General features: G+C 34.3%; 1 protein-coding gene across 1 annotated transcript in view; it reads right to left on the bottom strand.

The window, feature by feature from the left end:
* ATRNL1 (attractin like 1) overlaps positions 1 to 19,480 on the bottom strand; it is a 796,208-nt gene that overhangs the window by 383,127 nt on the left and 393,601 nt on the right. The window contains exon 26 of the mRNA XM_032313798.1: positions 14,538 to 14,616. Within this exon, the coding sequence (XP_032169689.1) occupies positions 14,538 to 14,616 (79 nt within the window). The remainder of the gene's footprint in view (positions 1 to 14,537; positions 14,617 to 19,480) is intronic.

Below are 19,480 nucleotides of genomic sequence, written 5' to 3'. Positions count from 1 at the left end.
TCAATTAGTTTATATTTTTCTTGATAAAATAGATCCTTCAAAATTAATGGAAAACAAATTTAATTAGGCAAACCCTAATTATGAATTAATCTCTAAAATAAAATGAGATGTTTTCATTTGGAAAAAAATTACCCCCATTCATCTCAGACATATATTAAAACAGAGTAATCCACTTTGCCATACACAGTAAAGAAAAAACAGGATAGCAGTCTAAAACATTTACTAATTCTAACTTGTGAAATACTAAGAATAAAAAGCTATGATCTAAGATATTAATATTCTGAGCAATTATCATCCAGCCACTTAAGTTTCTAGCACCACAAGATTCTACACTCAATCTTAACAAAAACTTATGAACTTTTCAAAGTTTTAGAATGAAAGACAACAGAGTTGTTTACCCAGTCCTGGGTAGTTGCTAACAATAGGTTACGCAAATAAGGTGCTCTGGGTAAACACTTTGCAAGACCTATCTGACAGGCAAGTGCACCATTTACCGTGTCTTCTCCAAAATTGGATTTCACCTGCCAGTAATTGGGGTATGGTTCACAAACTAGTGTGTGGTAATTGGTCATTAATGTACTGATGTCCTCACTTCTTGGGAAGCCTCCAGGGGTCTATGTTAGAGACCCTGAGTAGGATTCCTGCATTCACAATAAGCCTTACCTGTTTACCTTAGAGTATTTTAAGAACTTATCCTTTTAATGTATACCTTGATATGAAAAAGGCTGTTATGGCAAGAAATAGTATAATTTCTAGTACAGGATGTATTAAAAAAGTAATACTCTAAATACTTTGGCATTTTTCATTTGTTTAAAATAATTGATAAAATGACTTATAGTCATCCATAAAGGTTATAATTTAGCATCTTTATACATTCCATCCAGACTCCTTAAACATCCATGGTAGTCTCCATGGTATCATTTAGAATACAACTACCCTAAAATAGTAGTGCATTTTCATTAAATAATGTTACATTTCAAAGCATTTTCTATATAGAAAATAATTTTATGCAACTTGTATCAATACTTTAAGATAAAGGAATAGCCAAAGGTTATATGTAAATTACTAATTTTGTAAAGTAAGCAAAACTGACTTACTGCTTAATTCATAGTTAGTTCATGTGTTAAGCAAATAGCTATTCTGAAAGCAATAATAAATTGTCTATGAACAGACACTTCTCCAATGAAGACATACAAATGGCTATCAGACACATGAAAAAATGTTCATCAGCACTAGCCATCAGGGAGATTCAAATTAAAACCACATTGAGATACCACCTTACACCAGTTAGAATGGCCAAAATTAGCAAGATAGGAAACAACATGTGTTGGAGAGGATGCGGAGAAAGGGGAACCCTCTTACACTGTTGGTGGGAATGCAAGTTGGTGCAGCCACTTTGGAGAACAGTGCGGAGATTCCTCAAGAAATTAAAAATAGAACTTCCCTATGACTCTGCAATTGCACTACTGGGTATTTACCCCAAAGATATAGATGTTGTGAAAAGAAGGGCCATCTGCACCCCAATGTTTATAGCAGCAATGGCCACAGTCACCAAACTGTGGAAAAAAACAAGATGCCCTTCAGTGGACAAATGGATAAGGAAGATGTGGTCCATATACACTATGGAGTATTATGCCTCCATCAGAAAGGATGAATACCCAACTTTTGTAGCAACATGGACAGGAATGGAAGAGATTATGCTGAGTGAAATAAGTCAAGCAGAGAGTCAATTATCATATGGATTCACTTATTTGTGGAGCATAACAAATAACACGGAGGACAAGGGGAGATAGAGAGGAAAAGGGAGTTGAGGGAAATTGGAAGGGGAGGTGAACCATGAGAGACTATGGACTCTGAAAAACAACCTGAGGGTTTTGAAGGGGCAGGGGATGGGAGGTTGGGGGGACCAGGTGGTGGGTATTAGGGAGGGCACAGATTGCATGGAGCACTGGGTGTGGTGCAAAAACAATGAATACTATTACGCTGAAAATAAATAAATAATTCTAAAAAATTGTCTGTATCTGTTTGAGATAAATGTTTTATATTCAATGATACAATACGAAACCAGCTTCTGAGAATGGTGTATACCTCTCATTTTGATTTAACTATGAGCCTTATATAGGATTATTTAAACAATTATGTATGGTTTTTGAAAGTCAAAGTCAATATTCCAATTATAAACCTCATTGGAGTCCACAATGTCAGAACTTCAGGATGTATTAAGAAGAAGTGAGAAGTTAATATTTTTGGTGAGGCACCTTAAAAGAAATAGTCTAAGTAGGATCTTGTTGACCTATACATTATTGAAATTGATGTGCTTTTACAGATATAACTTGGCATTCAGTTTTATTTTTATTTTTTTAAATGCCAGGATAATTAAGGACAGTGTTATATTAGCTTCAGATATAAAATATAGTGATTCAACAATTCAATACATTACTCAGTGTTCATCACAATAAATATACTCTTTATCCCCTTCACCTATTTTACCCATTCTCCCTACCCAGCTCACTTCTGGTAACCACCAGTTCATTTTGTGTATTTTAGAGTCTGGTTTATTTGTCTCTTTTTCCCTTTGGTTTTTTGTTTCTTAAATTCCTCATATGAGTGAAATCATATGGTATTTGTCTTCTTCTGACTTATTTCACTTAGCATTACACTCTTTAACTCCATCCATGTTGTTTCAAAGGGCAAAATTTCATCCTTTTTTGTGGCTGAGTAATACTCCATTATTACATTTTATATATATATATCTCCATTCATCTGTATGCATTCATCTATCAATGGACACTTAGTTTGCTTCCATATTTTAGCTATTATAAATAATGCTGAATAACTTGACATTTTTAAGAAAAATACGATTTTATACCAATAGAAAAAATTGATAGCAAAAATTACATATAGTGAAAAGGAAACAGCCAAAATAAATGATGACTTCTGGATTTTTAATTATAATCTTACAGATTTTACTTAAAAATATGATGTAGATTTGAAATCTGATACATTTAAAATTATTAGCTCGGCAGGGAGCCTGCTTCCTCCTCTCTCTCTGCCTGCTTCTCTGCCTGCTTGTGATCTCTCTCTGTCAAATAAATAAATAAAATCTTTAAAAAATAAATAAATAAATAAAAACATGAAACAAACAAAGCAAGATTGGACAGTAGATGTGCTTGTTACAGACAGGTTGCTGATGCATCTAGAGGGAAATTTTAAAATTTCAAATGCAATTTTTTGCTTTTCATAGATCTATTCAGACTTTCTATTTCTTCTTGAATCAATGTTGGCAGTTTATGCCTTTCTAGGCATTTTTCATTTCATCTAAATTCTTCAGTTTGTTGTCATACAGAAGTTCATAATGTACCCTTAGAATACTTATTTCTGAAAGTTTTGTAACAATATCTCTGCTTTTAGTATTGATTTTAGCAATTTGAGTCTTCTCTCTTTTTTTTTTTTTTTAATTTTTTTTTTTATTTCCAGCATAACAGTATTCATTATTTTTGCACCACACCCCGTGCTCCATGCAATCCGTGCCCTCTATAAGAGGTGAACTATGAGAGTCTTCTCTCTTTTATTCTTGGTCAGTCTATCTATTTTGTCAATTTATTGATCTTTTCAAAGAAATAACTTTTTTTTCATTGATTTTCTCTGTTGTTTTCCTATTCTCTGTTACAATACTTTCTTCTCTAATCTTTATTATTTCTTTCCTTTTCTGTTTCCTGTAGATTTAATTTGTTCTTCTTTTTCACTTTACTTAATGTGGAAGGTTAGGATGGAGCTAGAGATTATTATGCTTAGCAAAATAACAGTCGGGGAAAGACAAATACCATGATTTCACTCATATCTGGAATTTAAGAAACAAAACAAATAAGCAAAGGGGAAAAAAGAGAGACAGAGGCAAACCAAAAAATAGACTCTTAACTCTAGAGAACACACTAATGGTTGGTTATGCGAGAGGTGGGGATGGAGGGATGGGTGAAACAGGTGTTAGGGCATAAGGAGTGAACTTGTGATGAGAACTTGGTGTTGTATGCAAACGTTGAATCACTATATTGTACACCTAAAAATAATATTACACTGTATGTTAACTAACTGTGATTTAAATTAAAACGTTTTTAAAAAGCTACTTATTTAAGGTATCTTTTCTTCTAAATACTGGCATGCACAGCTATTTATTTCCCACTGAACACTGCCTTAGTTTCATCCCATGAATTCTGATTTATTGTATTATCATTTTCATTCATCTCTAAGTATTTTTAAATTTCAGGCAGCCTTTCTTCAAATATTTCTTCTGCTCCTCTCTTTCTTCTTTCCTTGTGGCACTCTTACTATGCATATATTGGTGTACTTACTGGTATTCTGTATTTCTGTTAGGTTTATTTTTTTCATTCTTTTTTCTCTCTGCTCTTGCTTCATAATCTCTACTGATCCATTTTCAAGCTCATAAATTCTTTCTTCTGCCAGTTCAAATCTATCATTGAGTCTCTCTAGTAAATTTTTTTTATCATGGTTCTGTACTTCTCAATTCCTGATTTTCCATTAGCTTCTCGTTTTTTTTATAATTTTATCTCTTTATTGATATTATTGGTTTTATGAGATATTTCTATCCTACCTTCATCATGGTTTCCTTTAATTCTTTGGACATATTTACAACAGCTGCTCTGAAGTCTTGGTCAGCTAATTCTGACAGTGGGGCCCTCTAACAAGCATGTTCTGTTACCTGCTGCTATTTGTCCTGTCTATGAGCCACAATTCCCTCTTTTTGCATGTCCCATAATTTTTTGTTGAAAAACACTGACATTTTAGGTAATAGATTACAATAATAGATAATATATTACAATAATTCTGTATAGTTATTTGTTTAGTGACTTGGTGGGGGTATTTTCGTGAAGTCTGTTTTCTCTGTAGTGTAGACTGCGATGTTGTTCCTCAGAGGGTGCAGCTTTGGGCATGTGCATGGTCATGTGGAATAACTAGTTTTATCAGGGCTCTCTTTGTGTCTACCCAAGAACCTTCTGTTAAGCCCCCTGCCTCCTTTGGTATCACACCCAGCTAGTTTGTCTCCACGAATTGATGACTGACTATTGTTTTTGATAATGCTCTCATGTTTAAATTGCTCCCTAATCTGATTCAATTAATTCTGGGTCCATTGTAGGATACTATTTGAGACTCGTGTTTGACAATTTTTATAACCCTAGAAGAGATCTTAACTTTCTCTATCATTGGATTGTTCTGGTAAACGTCTAGGTGATTTATGGTTGAGCTATCAGCCTCTTCTGCATTGTTTACTACCACAATGTCCTTTTTTTTTTTTTTTTTTTTTTTCAAGGAAGCCATCGGGGTTGAACTTCTCCATAGTTTGTTTCAAACAAACAAACTTCTTCCCGTGGAAAAAAATTCTGTGCCACAGTTCCAGAGCTGGTGGTGGAGACAGTGGCTCATACCTCTCTCAAATGCCTCTCCTATTTCATGAGGATAGTGCCAGACAGGTATGGCAGCCTCTGATATTGTCACACTGTCTCCACTGGCATGAAATCTCCACCCTTTGAGCAAAGTGTGAAGAGGGCAATAGGGACTCTGGAATTCTCAGTCTACTCTCCTGGAGGAAGAACTCTGACCAGTAAGACAAGGCTTGGAGAAGGAAAAGGGCTTCAGATCCCAGTTGCTTTTACCTAAAATAGAACGTCTGCAAACATAACTGGACAAGGGTTGTTGGAGATAAGAACATATTGAGCTGAGAGGGGATAAGAAGAGAGCAGGTCATGGCTCAAATGCTACTGGCTGCTGCTGCTGCTTCTTTTTAACTAAGATTTAGATTTTCTTGAATCGCTGTATGCACTTAAGACAGATTCCAGAGATGCTTATTTGTTTTAAAAATAATGTTCACCGGGGCACCGGGTGGCTCAGTGGGTTAAGCAGCTTGGGTCATGATCCCAGGGTTCTGAGTTCAAGACCCGTGTCAAGTTCCCTGTTAAGCAGAGAGCCTACTTTTCCCATTTGCTTTGTCTACTGCTCTGCCTACTTGTGCTCTCTCTCCTCTGTCTGTCAGATAAATAACAAAATCTTTAAAAAAAAATAATGTTCCCCAGTTAGAGTTGTTTGTCAGCTATGGTTATAAGTCCATGGAGCTCCTTTTACTGTTACTCTGGAAGGTATCGCCTCTTGTTCTCTTTTAATCACACTTCAGTTGAGCTTTCATAGCTATTGATCCATTAAAATTGCTCTTGTCAGGGTCACAAATGACTTCCAAATAGTTAAATCCAATGCTCAAATTTTAGTTACAATTTTGCTTTGCCCATCAGCAGCCTATGAGACACTTGAAAACTCTTTTCTCTTCTACAGTGTTTCCTCAGCTTCTGAGAACCCACATTGACTAGCTATTCACCAACTTCATAGTATTCTTTGCTGATTTTCTCTTCTCTCTATCATCTTGAATGTCTTAGTCAGCTCAGGCTGCTACAACAAAATACCATAAACGGAATGACTTAAGCAGGAGGCATTTACTTCTCACAATTCTAAAGGCTAGGAAGTCTGAGATCAAGATGCTGGCAGATTTGGTTATTGGAGAGGGCCATCCTCCTGGCTTTCAGACAGCTTCCATCTCATTGTGTACTCACATGACCTCTTCTTTGTATACTGTCAGAGACAAAGCATGCTTCCTCTGCTCCTCTTTAAAAGGGCACTAATTCCATCATAAGAATATCAACATCATATAAGCCTAAAAACCTCCTAATGACCTCAGTTCCAGATGCCATAGCATTTGGGTTTAGGGCCTCAACATATGGATTTGGGAGGTGACATATTCAACCCATTACATTATGAACACTGTAGGGCTTAATCATCCTCCTTTGGTGATACTATTAGTCTCTTGCTTTTATTTTATTTTATTTTTTTTAAAGATTTATTTGACAGACAGATCACAAGTAGGCAGAGAGAGAGAGGGGAGGAAGCAGGCTCCCTGCTGAGCAGAGAGCCTGATGCGGAGCTTGATACCAGGATCCTGAGATCATGACCTGAGCCAAAGGCAGAGGCTTTAACCCACTGAGCCACCCAGGTGCCCTTGGTCCCTTGCTTTTAAATACCATTGATATACTGAGATTCCCAAATTAGTCTCTCCTGCTAAGCTTTTTCCATATGCCAGAGCCAACTCCTGCTTCCTTGACTTATCTAGTTGGATGTCCAATAGATATCTCAAACTTCACATGTAAAAATTAAATTCCTTTCCCCAAGCCAATTTTACTTGCAATTAACTCCATTTCAGTTGATGGCAATTTTATCTCTGTATAGTTGTTCAGGCAAAACCTTCAAGTCATGCTTGGTTTATACTCTTTTGAAGTCATGGTTGGTTTAATACTTTCTCATACCTCCCTATTCATGCAATTGTGTTATCTCCAAAACATATCCATAATCTGATCTCTTCTTGCCATATCCACTGCCACCTCTTGATCTGAGCAATTGCTATCTCTCACCAGGTAGAGTGGTAACCTCCATATTCATCTCCCTTGGTCTAGTCTCAACACAATAGCAGAATTATCAGTTTAAATCATATCTTTTTTTTTTTTAACTCAAATCACTTATCTCCTCTGTTGAAATCCCTTCAATGATTCCATCTCTCTAAGAGTAAAAGCCAAAGAAGAGTTTCAGTGCCAGTGGTGCATATTAGAATTGATTGTGTGCTTTAAAAATAGACTTATAAAGCTGAGCCTCACAGAATTCTGATTTATAGGTTGGTGGGGGCAGAACAGTGGAGTGGTGCTCAAGGATACATAAATGTAATTTTTTAAAAATTCAAAAGGGCCTACTGAATTGAGAACAACCGTGTTAGAGTATACATGGAGGAGAAGAACCCAAGATATATAGGAGTTGCTGTTACTAATATTAATGAATAATATAATGTTAATCATTATTTATATTACATATCAATAACAATAACAGGTAACATTTGTTGAAGTCTGGTAAGGAAATGGCAGAGAAGCAAGAACATAGCGTGCATTAATTCACTTACTACTAAAAATCTTATAAAGTAAACCCTACCATATTTTGATTCTAAAACACATTTTGTTTTCACATCTTAATATCTCTAAAACCTGATGTGTCTTATAATCAGTGAAATCACACAACCACTACTGGCCCAGAGGCCATTTATGATATATACGTCATGCCCTGTAAAGACACAAATTTGATTATTCTAGTCAATGATACTATGTGAAACAAAACATTGACCTGAATCGAAAAGTGACATAAAAAGTTGGACTAAGAATGTACATAAGTTTTAGCAATACCTTATCAATTTATTTTTCTTTTACTTTCCTTTCAGTGTATATTATGTGAATGATATATAATAAAATCTCTATCTAAGTAAGTCTATAAGAGCAGTTTCAGTAAGCATAAAATAAATATTTTTAGTGGTGAGAGTACTATGGGATAGTTTAATTGTCACTGTATTTTCCTTCTAAGTGGTACATCAAATAATGATTGAGTTATCATAATATTAGATGAAATACAGCATATTCCCTCTACAACAAACAGATTCTTAGGTTATATTATAACATGTTATGGTCAATCAGATTAAAATTTATTGACAGAAATTCAATATTCTTTTTTAAAAAAAAAAGGATTTTTATTTATTTATTTGACAGAGAGAGATCACAAGTAGGCAGAGAGGCAGGCAGAGAGAGAGGAAGGGAAGCAGGCCCCCTGCTGAGCACAGAGCCTGATGCGGGGCTAGATCCTAGGACCCTGGGATCATGACCTGAGCCGAAGGCAGAGGCTTAACCCACTGAGCCACCAAGGCGCCCCGTTCCGAGCTATTTCTTAATCTATATAAATAATTAGGTCTAAGTTAAAGATACAACATATAATAAATAAATACTATAATTTTAGGCAATTTTTATAATTGTAATAATAAATATATAGTACAATGCTAAAATTTTTTGTATCTTTTTTAAAAAATTAACTCTATGTACAGTTATACAACAATTTATATTTACTTCCACTACTAATCCTACTTCCAGAAAACTTTTGGATGTACTGTATCTCTCCCGATGGATGATACCACAACAAAGTAAAATGAAGTATTCCTGAGAGAGTGTGTACATGTATGTATGTATCTTATTAACATTGCTAAAGGTATGAATTACTCCCCCAAAAAGAATCTGTATCTTTTTCTTTATATCTGTAGTAGTTATCAATCTGTCTGGAATATTGCAAGAGATTAATACATCTTTGCTGAATTGAACAAAATGAAAGCACTATACCTATGATAAGATTTTAGCAACAGGTATAAAGGCAAAAGTAAGCTAACTTCCAAATCTTGTGCTCCCATACATATTGACTTCTCAATTGAAGTTACTTTTAAGTAGACAGGCTAGTTTTAAAAACTATGATAATATAAACAGGCATAGTTTTTAAAACTATGATAATATAAACAGGCATGCTGAACATCTGTAATTTCTAGTCTTACAGGATAAAGTGAAAAATAAATAAAGCAAGGGAATCATTACATTTTGAAATCCAATAAGAGAAAATGGTAAGAAAAAATAAATTAACACTAAGGCCATTAAATACAAAGAGAGAGATTTATTTGAGTGCATTATTTAGGTTTTAAAAAATCTTGTTTTGACAAAAGAATGTTTTATGGAAATCTTTACCTAGACATTAACATATGTAAACATTATATAAAATAGATTCTTAAATACTAAGAAATTCTGTAAGAAGTTGCATATAGTATGTAATTTATTAGGTTTAATTTCTCCACCCAAAATAACATTTTCTCATTACTCTCTTCACTATAACCACTCCTCTCTCTCTAAAAAAGGTGGGTGTCTAAGGAAGTAGAGCAACTCATTTTATAAACACTGCAACATTGCATTAATAGGAATCCATTTACCATAAATTTAGCATCTCAGAGAATATTCTTCATTAATTATTTACCCATGACATGACCTCAGTAAAGCATAACTTCATGATATTATTACTTCTTCTATTTTTGTGACCATAAAACAATTAGATAGAGATGGAAAGACCATGTATTTTCCTCTAGAAAAGTAGTTTGCTACTCATAGCTACTAGAATCCTATCTCTGGATTTTAGTTTATTTTTAACTCAAATTTCAGGTTGATAATGCTACATTCAAATCTAGGTTTTATGCAGCATGATTACGAAATGAGCAAGAAAGTAGTGCATCATAAACACAAGGTCAGTCGCTCAGTGGACATTGTCTTATCCCAGGCAAAGCTGTTTTTATTGATTTTCAAGCATTAGAATATCATACCTGATTATGAAAGATAAGCAAATCATGTGGTAAATCTCCATAGTAATATATTTCTTTAACTTTTAAAGACTGCAAATTAAAGAGAATTAATAGAAGGAAAAGTTGCGGATAGAGGAAATGTAATAATCATTCAAACACACAAACCCACTAGTAACATGAAGTTGATTAGAAATAACCTTAGGGGCCCTGTGTGGCTCAGTGGGTTAAGGCACAGACTCTTGGTTTGGGCTCAGGTCATGACATCAGAGTCATGAGACTGAGCCCGGGTGGAGCCCCACTCCAGCTTGGTGCTCAGTTGACAGTCCACATGAGAGTCTTTCTCTCCCTTGGCCCATCCCGACCCCACCATGATCACGCTATCAAATATATATATAAATCAATCTTTTCTTAATAAAATAAATAACCTCACATTTGCCTACAGGATCTATTAGTCTATCGATTTTGCAGTTGGCCTTCTTTAAAAGATTTATTTATTTATTTAAGAGAGAAAGCTCGAGTGCGCACACACACAAGTGCATGCACAAGTGGGGAGAGGGGCAGAAAGAGGGAGACAAGTAGACTCCCTGTTGACCTCTGAGCCCAAAACAGGCTTGATCCCAGGACCCTGAGATCATGATCTGAGCCAAAATCAGGAGTTGGGCACTTAACCAACTGAGCCACCCAGGTGCCCCTAGATTTTTCTTTTTTAAAGAGAGAGACAAGCATGTGGGCTCCTGCACAAGTAGTTGGGGACGGGGGTGGAGACAGACTGGAGAGAGAGAGAATCTTAAGTGGGCTCCACACCCAGTGAAAAGCCAGAGGCAGGGCTCCAGCCCAGGATGGATCTCACGACCTGAGCCAAAATCAAATGTTGGAACCTTAACCAACTGAACCACCATGGCACCCCTGCAGTTAGATTTTAACTGAGGCAAACTATAATTAAACTACTCAAAATGTGGAAAAAAATGTTTTCAACTCAAAAGAAATAAATTCTTGTAACTATTAAGATACACAGGATATTTTCACTCACCTTAGTCAAACATAAGATTAAATATCTTCACTGCAAGTAGTAATTATAACATTTGGATGGGTTTGTGCCTTATGATACTAAAAACTCAAATTTCACTTTAAAAATGAAGATTATTAAGCATGACAATATTTCAATAGACTCCTTTTAATGTATACTTGCTCCTAACAAATATTTTTGTAATCTAATGACTATTTATCTAAAATTAAATGTAACATTGAAATAAAATGGTATAATACCTCTATAATAAGCACAAACTATAAAAAATGAACTTAACTTCTAGTCTATTAAAATATTTCCACTTATCAATATCCACTTATTTTTCCATCCATCCCCATTAATATGTTCATATTCTTAATAGGGTATCATAGAAATGAATGTGAAGTTCCTATATGAAGAGGTATATTTAAATGAAAGTCCTTTGTGGTTGTGTTTTTAAGAGCCCCTAAGTTGTCAGGAGTGTTATCCAAAAAGTGTTACATCAATAATAGGCTTCAATTACTAAAATTACACCACAAAACAGTATAGATGTGTTTATGAGAAATCAAAGCATGAAAAAGTTTCTTTTTTAAAAAGCAACATGACTGGTTGGATTCAACAATATATATTAAAAATCCAAAGATTTTTTTTTTATTTTAAACCAGACCTAATATTTAGAAAAGCAAATAATATAATTCCTCTAACAAAAATCACAGAAATATTAAGAAAGGAGAATCCTTTAAATAATTTTCATATACTGTTTCAAATAAATTGCCCTTGTACTAATCATAGAGGTCCTCTGAGGCTTACAATAGTTGATGTCTTAATGTTAGAGAAAGTGACATATCACATAAAGAAAACATACTGGATCTTTCCTTTTTGGGACTGTGTTAAGCTAGTAGTTAAAAGTGAATAAAGAGAAGATCAAATAAAAACACATCTTTACCTCCATCCAAATAAAGTCTATAAATGGGGTTGTTATATTAGCTACAACTACTGTAGTTAAAAGTCTTTGGGCATTTAAAACCAAAATGAAAATCTTTTAATAATACAAAATTATTATCTAATAACTGATCTGTAAGTCATCAAAATGGCATCTCGACTTGGGCATCAACATATGGATAGTTTCTATGACATTTAGAGCTCTGTATTCAAAAGATTAATAAAATTATATTTGAGAAAACACCTCATGATATTTTTAAAATGATATTATAAACATCACATGACATCTCAACAAGATAAATTTTGTACTTCAGTAGGGGTAGCAAATTAAATTCAATCATTATTATAAGACTCACTACCCAGATGAGCTCTAGACAAAGGGATATTATATCAAGGGACTATCAAGAGGACATGGTAATATTTAGGAGCACAGATTAGAAATGGCTCAGTGGTCCTAATCTAAGTTCTCCCTTCCTATTTCTCCCTTGTTCTGTCCATGTGCAGCACGTATTTTGAAAGATTTTGACTTTCAATAAAAAGATAAATTAAATTTATCTTTTACAATTTAAAGTTTAATATCAGCTTACTAGAACTTCTAATATGCAAAAACAACATTATTTCCTTGAATTGATATACTCCTAACCAAAAGCAATTTCTCATCTTGAGAAGTGTGAAAGTTTTATAGGTAAATGAACTATTCACATTAGTTTTCTCAAATATTTAATACTATTTTTAAACTTTAGTTGTTATGTATAAATATTCCTAAATATTCCTAGAGCTTAAGGAATTAGTTTTATAATACAATCCCTTCTCATTAGAGGAAAGGAAATTCAATTAGGACACTTAACCATTTTCAGAAACTTGTTAATGACAGAGTCATATACTGATCTTTTCACAATGCTACATTTATATAGTTGCATTCTATAAACTTTAGAAATCAGATATTTAAACAGTGTTAGTCATAATGAGGTCAGAACCCAAGCTAACTGATTGATCTTGACTTCTTTTCTAATGATTAGAAGCATAAACAGTCATTTGGCCTATGCCATTATGGAAGGCCTTCACATTGCCTGCCTACCAATTGTTTTTACTTCCAGAATCCATAATTTCATCTAACAGATGGTTTAACATGTGTAGAAGACTCCACACAGAATTCCACTTCTTGTCAAATATTTATGTATTTATATTTAATAAGATCCTTTCAACTGGATTACTTTATGATAGAGTATAACCAAGTATATTCTTACTGATGTTGCATTGGCCATATACCGAAAATCAGCCAGAGATGATTGAGATGAATTATTTATTTCTGGGGGAGAGCTGTCAAGTTGGCGAACATATTATAGGCACACACTGAGTTTTCATGGATGTTTGAAAACTGAAGAATAATTAAGAACAATTCATCTCATTCACTAACTATATAGCTTAGAATACTCTGCATTAGTTTTAAATCTTCAAATATAATATTTTGTATGTGGAGAAAAAGATGTTAAGCAATTATACTACTGCTTCATACTGTTGCACAAAATTATATATAGAAAATATACCACAAAATGCAACAGCAAATAGAATAATTTGAACACTAGCAACAGTATGGTAATATTAATACTCATAGACTATAATACTAATAAAAACAGAAACTTGCTTTTTCAATATATAAGTATAGAACAATAAACCTACTGCACATTTATACTCCCAGATTATTATATTGTTTTGTTCCTTTCAATTGACTAATATATACAAAGTTGTGAAACTATCTAATATATTTATATCATTAGTTATTCTGCAAGAGTACTACAGTTTTTTATCAATTTTAGGATTAGAGGGAACATAAATGATTAATTCTGACACAGAGATGTATCAAATTGAGGTACACTTCAACATACTTGAATTACCAGATAATCATGAAATGGTAAAGATTTGATTACTTAAAAAAATCTAGGCGGTAAAAGCCAAAATTAAATATTTATCACTGAGAATTTTCTTTTAAATTATAACAGAGATACTTATAAAAATAAATTGTTTTTATAACTACCTAAAGAGATTGCAAATCATTTAATCAACAGTATTAAGACATAAATTCAATATGAATTCTAATACTATTTAAAATGAAATAACTTTGCAATTAACATTGCAATTAACCAATATTTCTACCGATACTGACTTAAATGACAGTGATAAAGTTTACTCTAAAGCTTAAAAATTCTAGATCGATTTGTTCAATCTTAATGAGTAAGGCTGACTTGAAACTCTGTACGTGAGTGACACAGGTTAATTAAGCAATACAGATTCATGTTTACTCAGATCTTTAAACAAAAGATTAAGCAATATTAATGATACCTCTCTCCGTCGAGAAGCCCAGCATGTTTGTTTGATCTTCCACACCACTGCAGCTACCAGCAATAAGGATAAAAAACAACTGGAAAATAAAACACAAGTAATTTGTGCTTAATACACTGGAAACATGTAATGAAATATTCAAGAATATGTACAGATTTTTTTTTAAGATTTTATTTATTTATTTGACAGACAGAGATCACAAGCAGGCAGAGAGGCAGGCAGAGAGAGAGGAGGAAGCAGGCTCCCCGCTGAGCAGAGAGCCAAATGTGGGACTCGATCCCAGGACCCTGAGATCATGACCTGAGCCAAAGGCAGTGGCTTAACCCACTAAGCCACCCAGGTACCCCTGTACAGAATTTTTTTAATTTATTTTTTATTTTCAGCATAACAGTATTCATTATTTTTGCACCACAACCAGTGCTCCATGCAATCCATGCCCTCTATAATACCCACCACCTGGTACCCCGACCTCCCATCCCCCACCCCTTCAAAACCCTCAGATTGTTTTTTAGAGTCCATAATCTCTCATGGTTCACCTCCCCTTCAAATTTCCCCCAACTCCCTTCTCCTCTCTAACTCCCCATATCCTGTACAGAATTTAAAAATATATAGAACTAGCAATTGCACTATTGGGTATTTACCCTAAAGATACAAAGGTAGTGATCCAAAGGGGCACGTGCACCCGAATGTTTATAGCAGCAATGTCCACAATAGCCAAACTATGGAAAGAACCTAGATGTCCATCAACAGATGAATGGATCAAGAAGATGTGGTATATATACACAATGGAATACTATGCAGCCATCAAAAGAAATGAAATCTTGCCATTTGCGACAACATGGATGGAACTAGAGCGTATCATGCTTAGCGAAATAAGTCAAGCAGAGAAAGACAACTATCATATGATCTCCCTGATATGAGGAAGTGGTGATGCAACATGGGGGCTTAAGTGGGTAGGAGAAGAATAAATGAAACAAGATGGGAATGGGAGGGAGACAAACCATAAGTGACTCTTAATCTCACAAAACAAATTCAGGGTTGCTGGGGGGAGGGGGTTTAGGAGAAGGGGGTGGGATTATGGACATTGGGGAGGGTATGTGCTTTGGTGAGTGCTGTGAAATGTGTAAACCTGGTGATTCACAGACCTGTACCCCTGGGGATAAAAATATATGTTTATAAAAAATAAAGAAAGAAAGAAGAAAGAAAGAAAGAAAGAAAGAAAGAAGAAAGAAAGAAAGAAAGAAAGAAAGAAAAATATAGAACTAACCATTCTGCCTTGGTAAATATTTAATTATTTAAAAAATAAATATCCCAAAATGGATAAATTAGCTGTGTTTAAAATGTTTTCAAATAAAAACAAAGTATACATGTAGAATAATTATTTATATTCTTGTTATACAGTATAGTCTATCTTTAAGATTTTCCCTGTCAGAAGGACTGTGAGTTTATAGCTGTGTTGGTCTTATACGCAACAGAAATCTATTTAGAATTGCTATTGAGTCATAAAAGCTGGAAATTGTATAAATCTAAATTTCACACAGGTTCATTCATTTTATCTTATTGGTAACTATTTTAGATATGAGAATATTCCAGCATTTCTCAACTGAAGACAATTTTGTTCCCTACTCACCCCCAGGGAACATTTGGCAATGTCTGGAGATATGTGTGATTGTCACAACATTGATGGGGTACAAGTTGCATCAGATGGTAGAGCCAGGGATGCTGCTTTTTAAACTATCCTGCAGGGCATAGGACTGTCCTCAATGACAAAGAACTATCCAGTCCAACATAACAGTCACACTTAAATAGAGAAAACCTAGTATACACTAATGTTTACACTAAGAAACAATTCAATTACAGTGTTTACACATATTTAGTATAATATGCAACAAGATATAAAAATGCAGGATACTTTGTTAGTAGTAACTTGAGACTAACAAATCTCAACATACCAGAATCATGTGGATCTGATTCATTGGTTCCAACCATGTACCACTGTTTTCCCTCCCTCTGCTCTGTGGTCACACATTATGCTACGAATAGACCCAGAGATGAGCAAATTCAGTAGTCACTGGTCACTATTAAAAACCTGGTCTTCATCCTTGACTGATAATCTCTGTATTCTTAAATTGATTCACTCATAAGCTGTGTAAATTTTAGTGCTTTCTACCCTTGTTAATTCTTTAATACACTTTTTCTCCTTGTTTCACTAGATCTTAGAATATCCTTCAATGATGAAAATGGCAATTCCAGCACCTAACCAATGAGCACTGAACACATTTCAGATACTGTGCCAAATACTTCATTCACATTGATGCATGGGTTTGGTTTTAGAAGAACACTCCCAGACGGAATATATTATTCTTATTTTCAAAAAGAAAAATCCAACCCTCAGAAAGTTCCAAGTAAGTTGCTGATAGTCACAAAGCGAGTGAGCAGTAGAGTCAAAGTTCAAATCCAGCTTTTAAGCCTGAAACTCTCTCCTCCGCAACTGTTGGGAACTCTGATTTTGCATACAATCTCACAACAGTTGTATTTCCATTTGCATTATCTAATCTGTTATCCGGTATCAAATAAGGAGGATTAAAAAAGGAAAAAAAGTCCGTGACCCTAACCTTTTTAACTAGTATGGTGTCTTTGGGGTTTTTTAATAATTATCTCCCCCCTAATATTTATAAACTCTTTCTTTTTACTTCGTCTTAATTTAGATTTCCAAAAGTAACCAAGTCCCATTATCTCCTGAAAAATAGAAACAACAACCTTATTTTATTGAGCCCATTGCTTCCTCTAATTTATCAAGCAAGTATTCAATGTAGTCACCTCCATGTCAACTTCCTCACAACCTAGTCCTGTTCAACCCCTCGCAATGTAGAATCTGGCTTATATACACATAAAGTTGTTAGTATCAATAATGATCAATGTTTATAAAATATGCAGTATTTTAGAGGATACTTTCCTCACCCTGACTTTCTACATATTAAATAAACTGGTCTTTTCTCTATTAACAGACTCCCACTTTTTAATTGATAATGCTAGACATCCGTTCTTTAAAACTTTCTTAAAACTTTATTTCCTTTTTAAAAATTTTTATTTAAATTCCAGTTAGTTAACCTACAGTGTAATATTAGTTTCAGGTGTACAATTTATTAATTCAACACTTACATACAACAGCCCGTGCTCATCACGGCAAGTGCCGTCCTTAATCCCCACTGCCTAGTTAACCCATCCCGTCCACCTCCGCTCTGCTCACCACAGTTTATTCTTGGTTGTTAGGAATCCATTCTTGGATTTATCTCTCTCTGTTTCCCCCTATGATTATTGTTTTGATTCTTAAATTCCACATATGAGTGAAATCATATGGTACTTGTGATTCTCTGAGTTATCTCCCTTAGCATAATACTCTCTACCTCCATCCACATCACTGAAAATGGCAAGATTTCATTCTTTTTTATAGCTAAGTAATATTCCATTATATATATGTATTATGTATACACACATACATATACCACATCCTCTTTATCCATTCATCAGTCAATGGACATTTGGGCTCTTTGCATAATTTGGCTATTGCAGATGATGTTGCTGTAAACATTGGTGCATGTATCCCTTCAACTTAGTATTTTTGTATTTAGTATTTTTGTATTCTTTGTATAAATACCTAGTAGTGCAACTGCTTCCTCATAGGACAGTTCGATTTTTAACTTTCTGTGGAACCTCCATACTGTTTTCCACAGAGCCCGTACCACTTTGCATTTCCACCAACAGTGTAAGAGGGTTCCCATTTCTCCACACCCTCATCAACACTTGTTGTTTCTTGTGTTGTTAATTTTAGCCAATCTCACTGGTGTAAGGTGATACCTCATTGTAGTTTTGATCTGCATTTCCCTGTGGAGCATCTTTTCATGTATCTGTTGGCCATCTGTTCATCTTCTTTGGAAAAATACCAATTCATTTCTTCTGCCCATTCTTTAATTCAATTATTTATTGTTTGGGTGTTGAGTTTTATTAGATCTTCATATATGTTGGATACTAACCCTTTATCGGATATGTCACTTGCAAATATCTTCTCCTATGCAGTGGGTTTTTGATTATTTCCTTCCCTGTACAGAAGCTTTTCATTTTAATGAAATCCCAATAGTTTATTTTTGCTTTTGTTTCCCTTGACTCAGGAAACATATATAGTAAGAAATTTCTATAGCCATTTCAAAGAGGTTACTATCTGTAATATCCTCTAAGATTATGATGTTTTCTTATCTCATATTTAGGTCTTTAATCCACTTTGAATTTACTGTTGTGTTTCTGTATGGAAATGGTCCAGAATGTTTCATTCTTCTGCATGTTGCTGTCCAGTCTTCCCAGCACCATTTGTTAAAGAGACCCTTTTTCCCTTGAATATGCTTTCCTGTTTTGTCAAAGATTAACTCACCATATAGTTGTGGGTTCACTTCTGGGTTTTCTATTCTGTTGCATTGATCTATATGTTTCTTTTTGTGCCAGTATACTACAGCTTTGTTATATAACTTGAGGTATGGAATTGTGATACCTCCAGCTTTGATTTTCTTTTTCAAGTTTGCTTTGGCTATTTGAGATCTTTTGTGGTTCCATGCAAATTTTAGGACTGTAGTAGCTCTGTGAAAAATGCTGTTGGTATTTTGATAGGAACTGTATTAAACATGTAGATTGCTTTCAGTAATACCGACACTTTAACATATTTGTTTTTCAAATACATGAGCATGGAATGTTTTTCCATTTCTTTGTGTTATCTTCAATATCTTTCATAAGTGTTTTATAGTTTTCAGAGTACTTTGGTTAGGTTTATTCTTGGGTATCTTACAGTTTGGGGACAATTGTAAATAGGATGGATTCCTTGATTTCTCTTTCTGCTGCTTTATTTTGGTGTATCAAAATGCAGGTATGCATTTGATTGATTTTGTTGATTTTGC

This window comes from Mustela erminea, chromosome 14, assembly GCF_009829155.1.
Source record: "Mustela erminea isolate mMusErm1 chromosome 14, mMusErm1.Pri, whole genome shotgun sequence".
NCBI lineage: Eukaryota > Metazoa > Chordata > Mammalia > Carnivora > Mustelidae > Mustela > Mustela erminea.
Note: the sequence above shows the minus strand (reverse complement) of the source record. Positions and strands in the feature narration are given on the sequence as shown.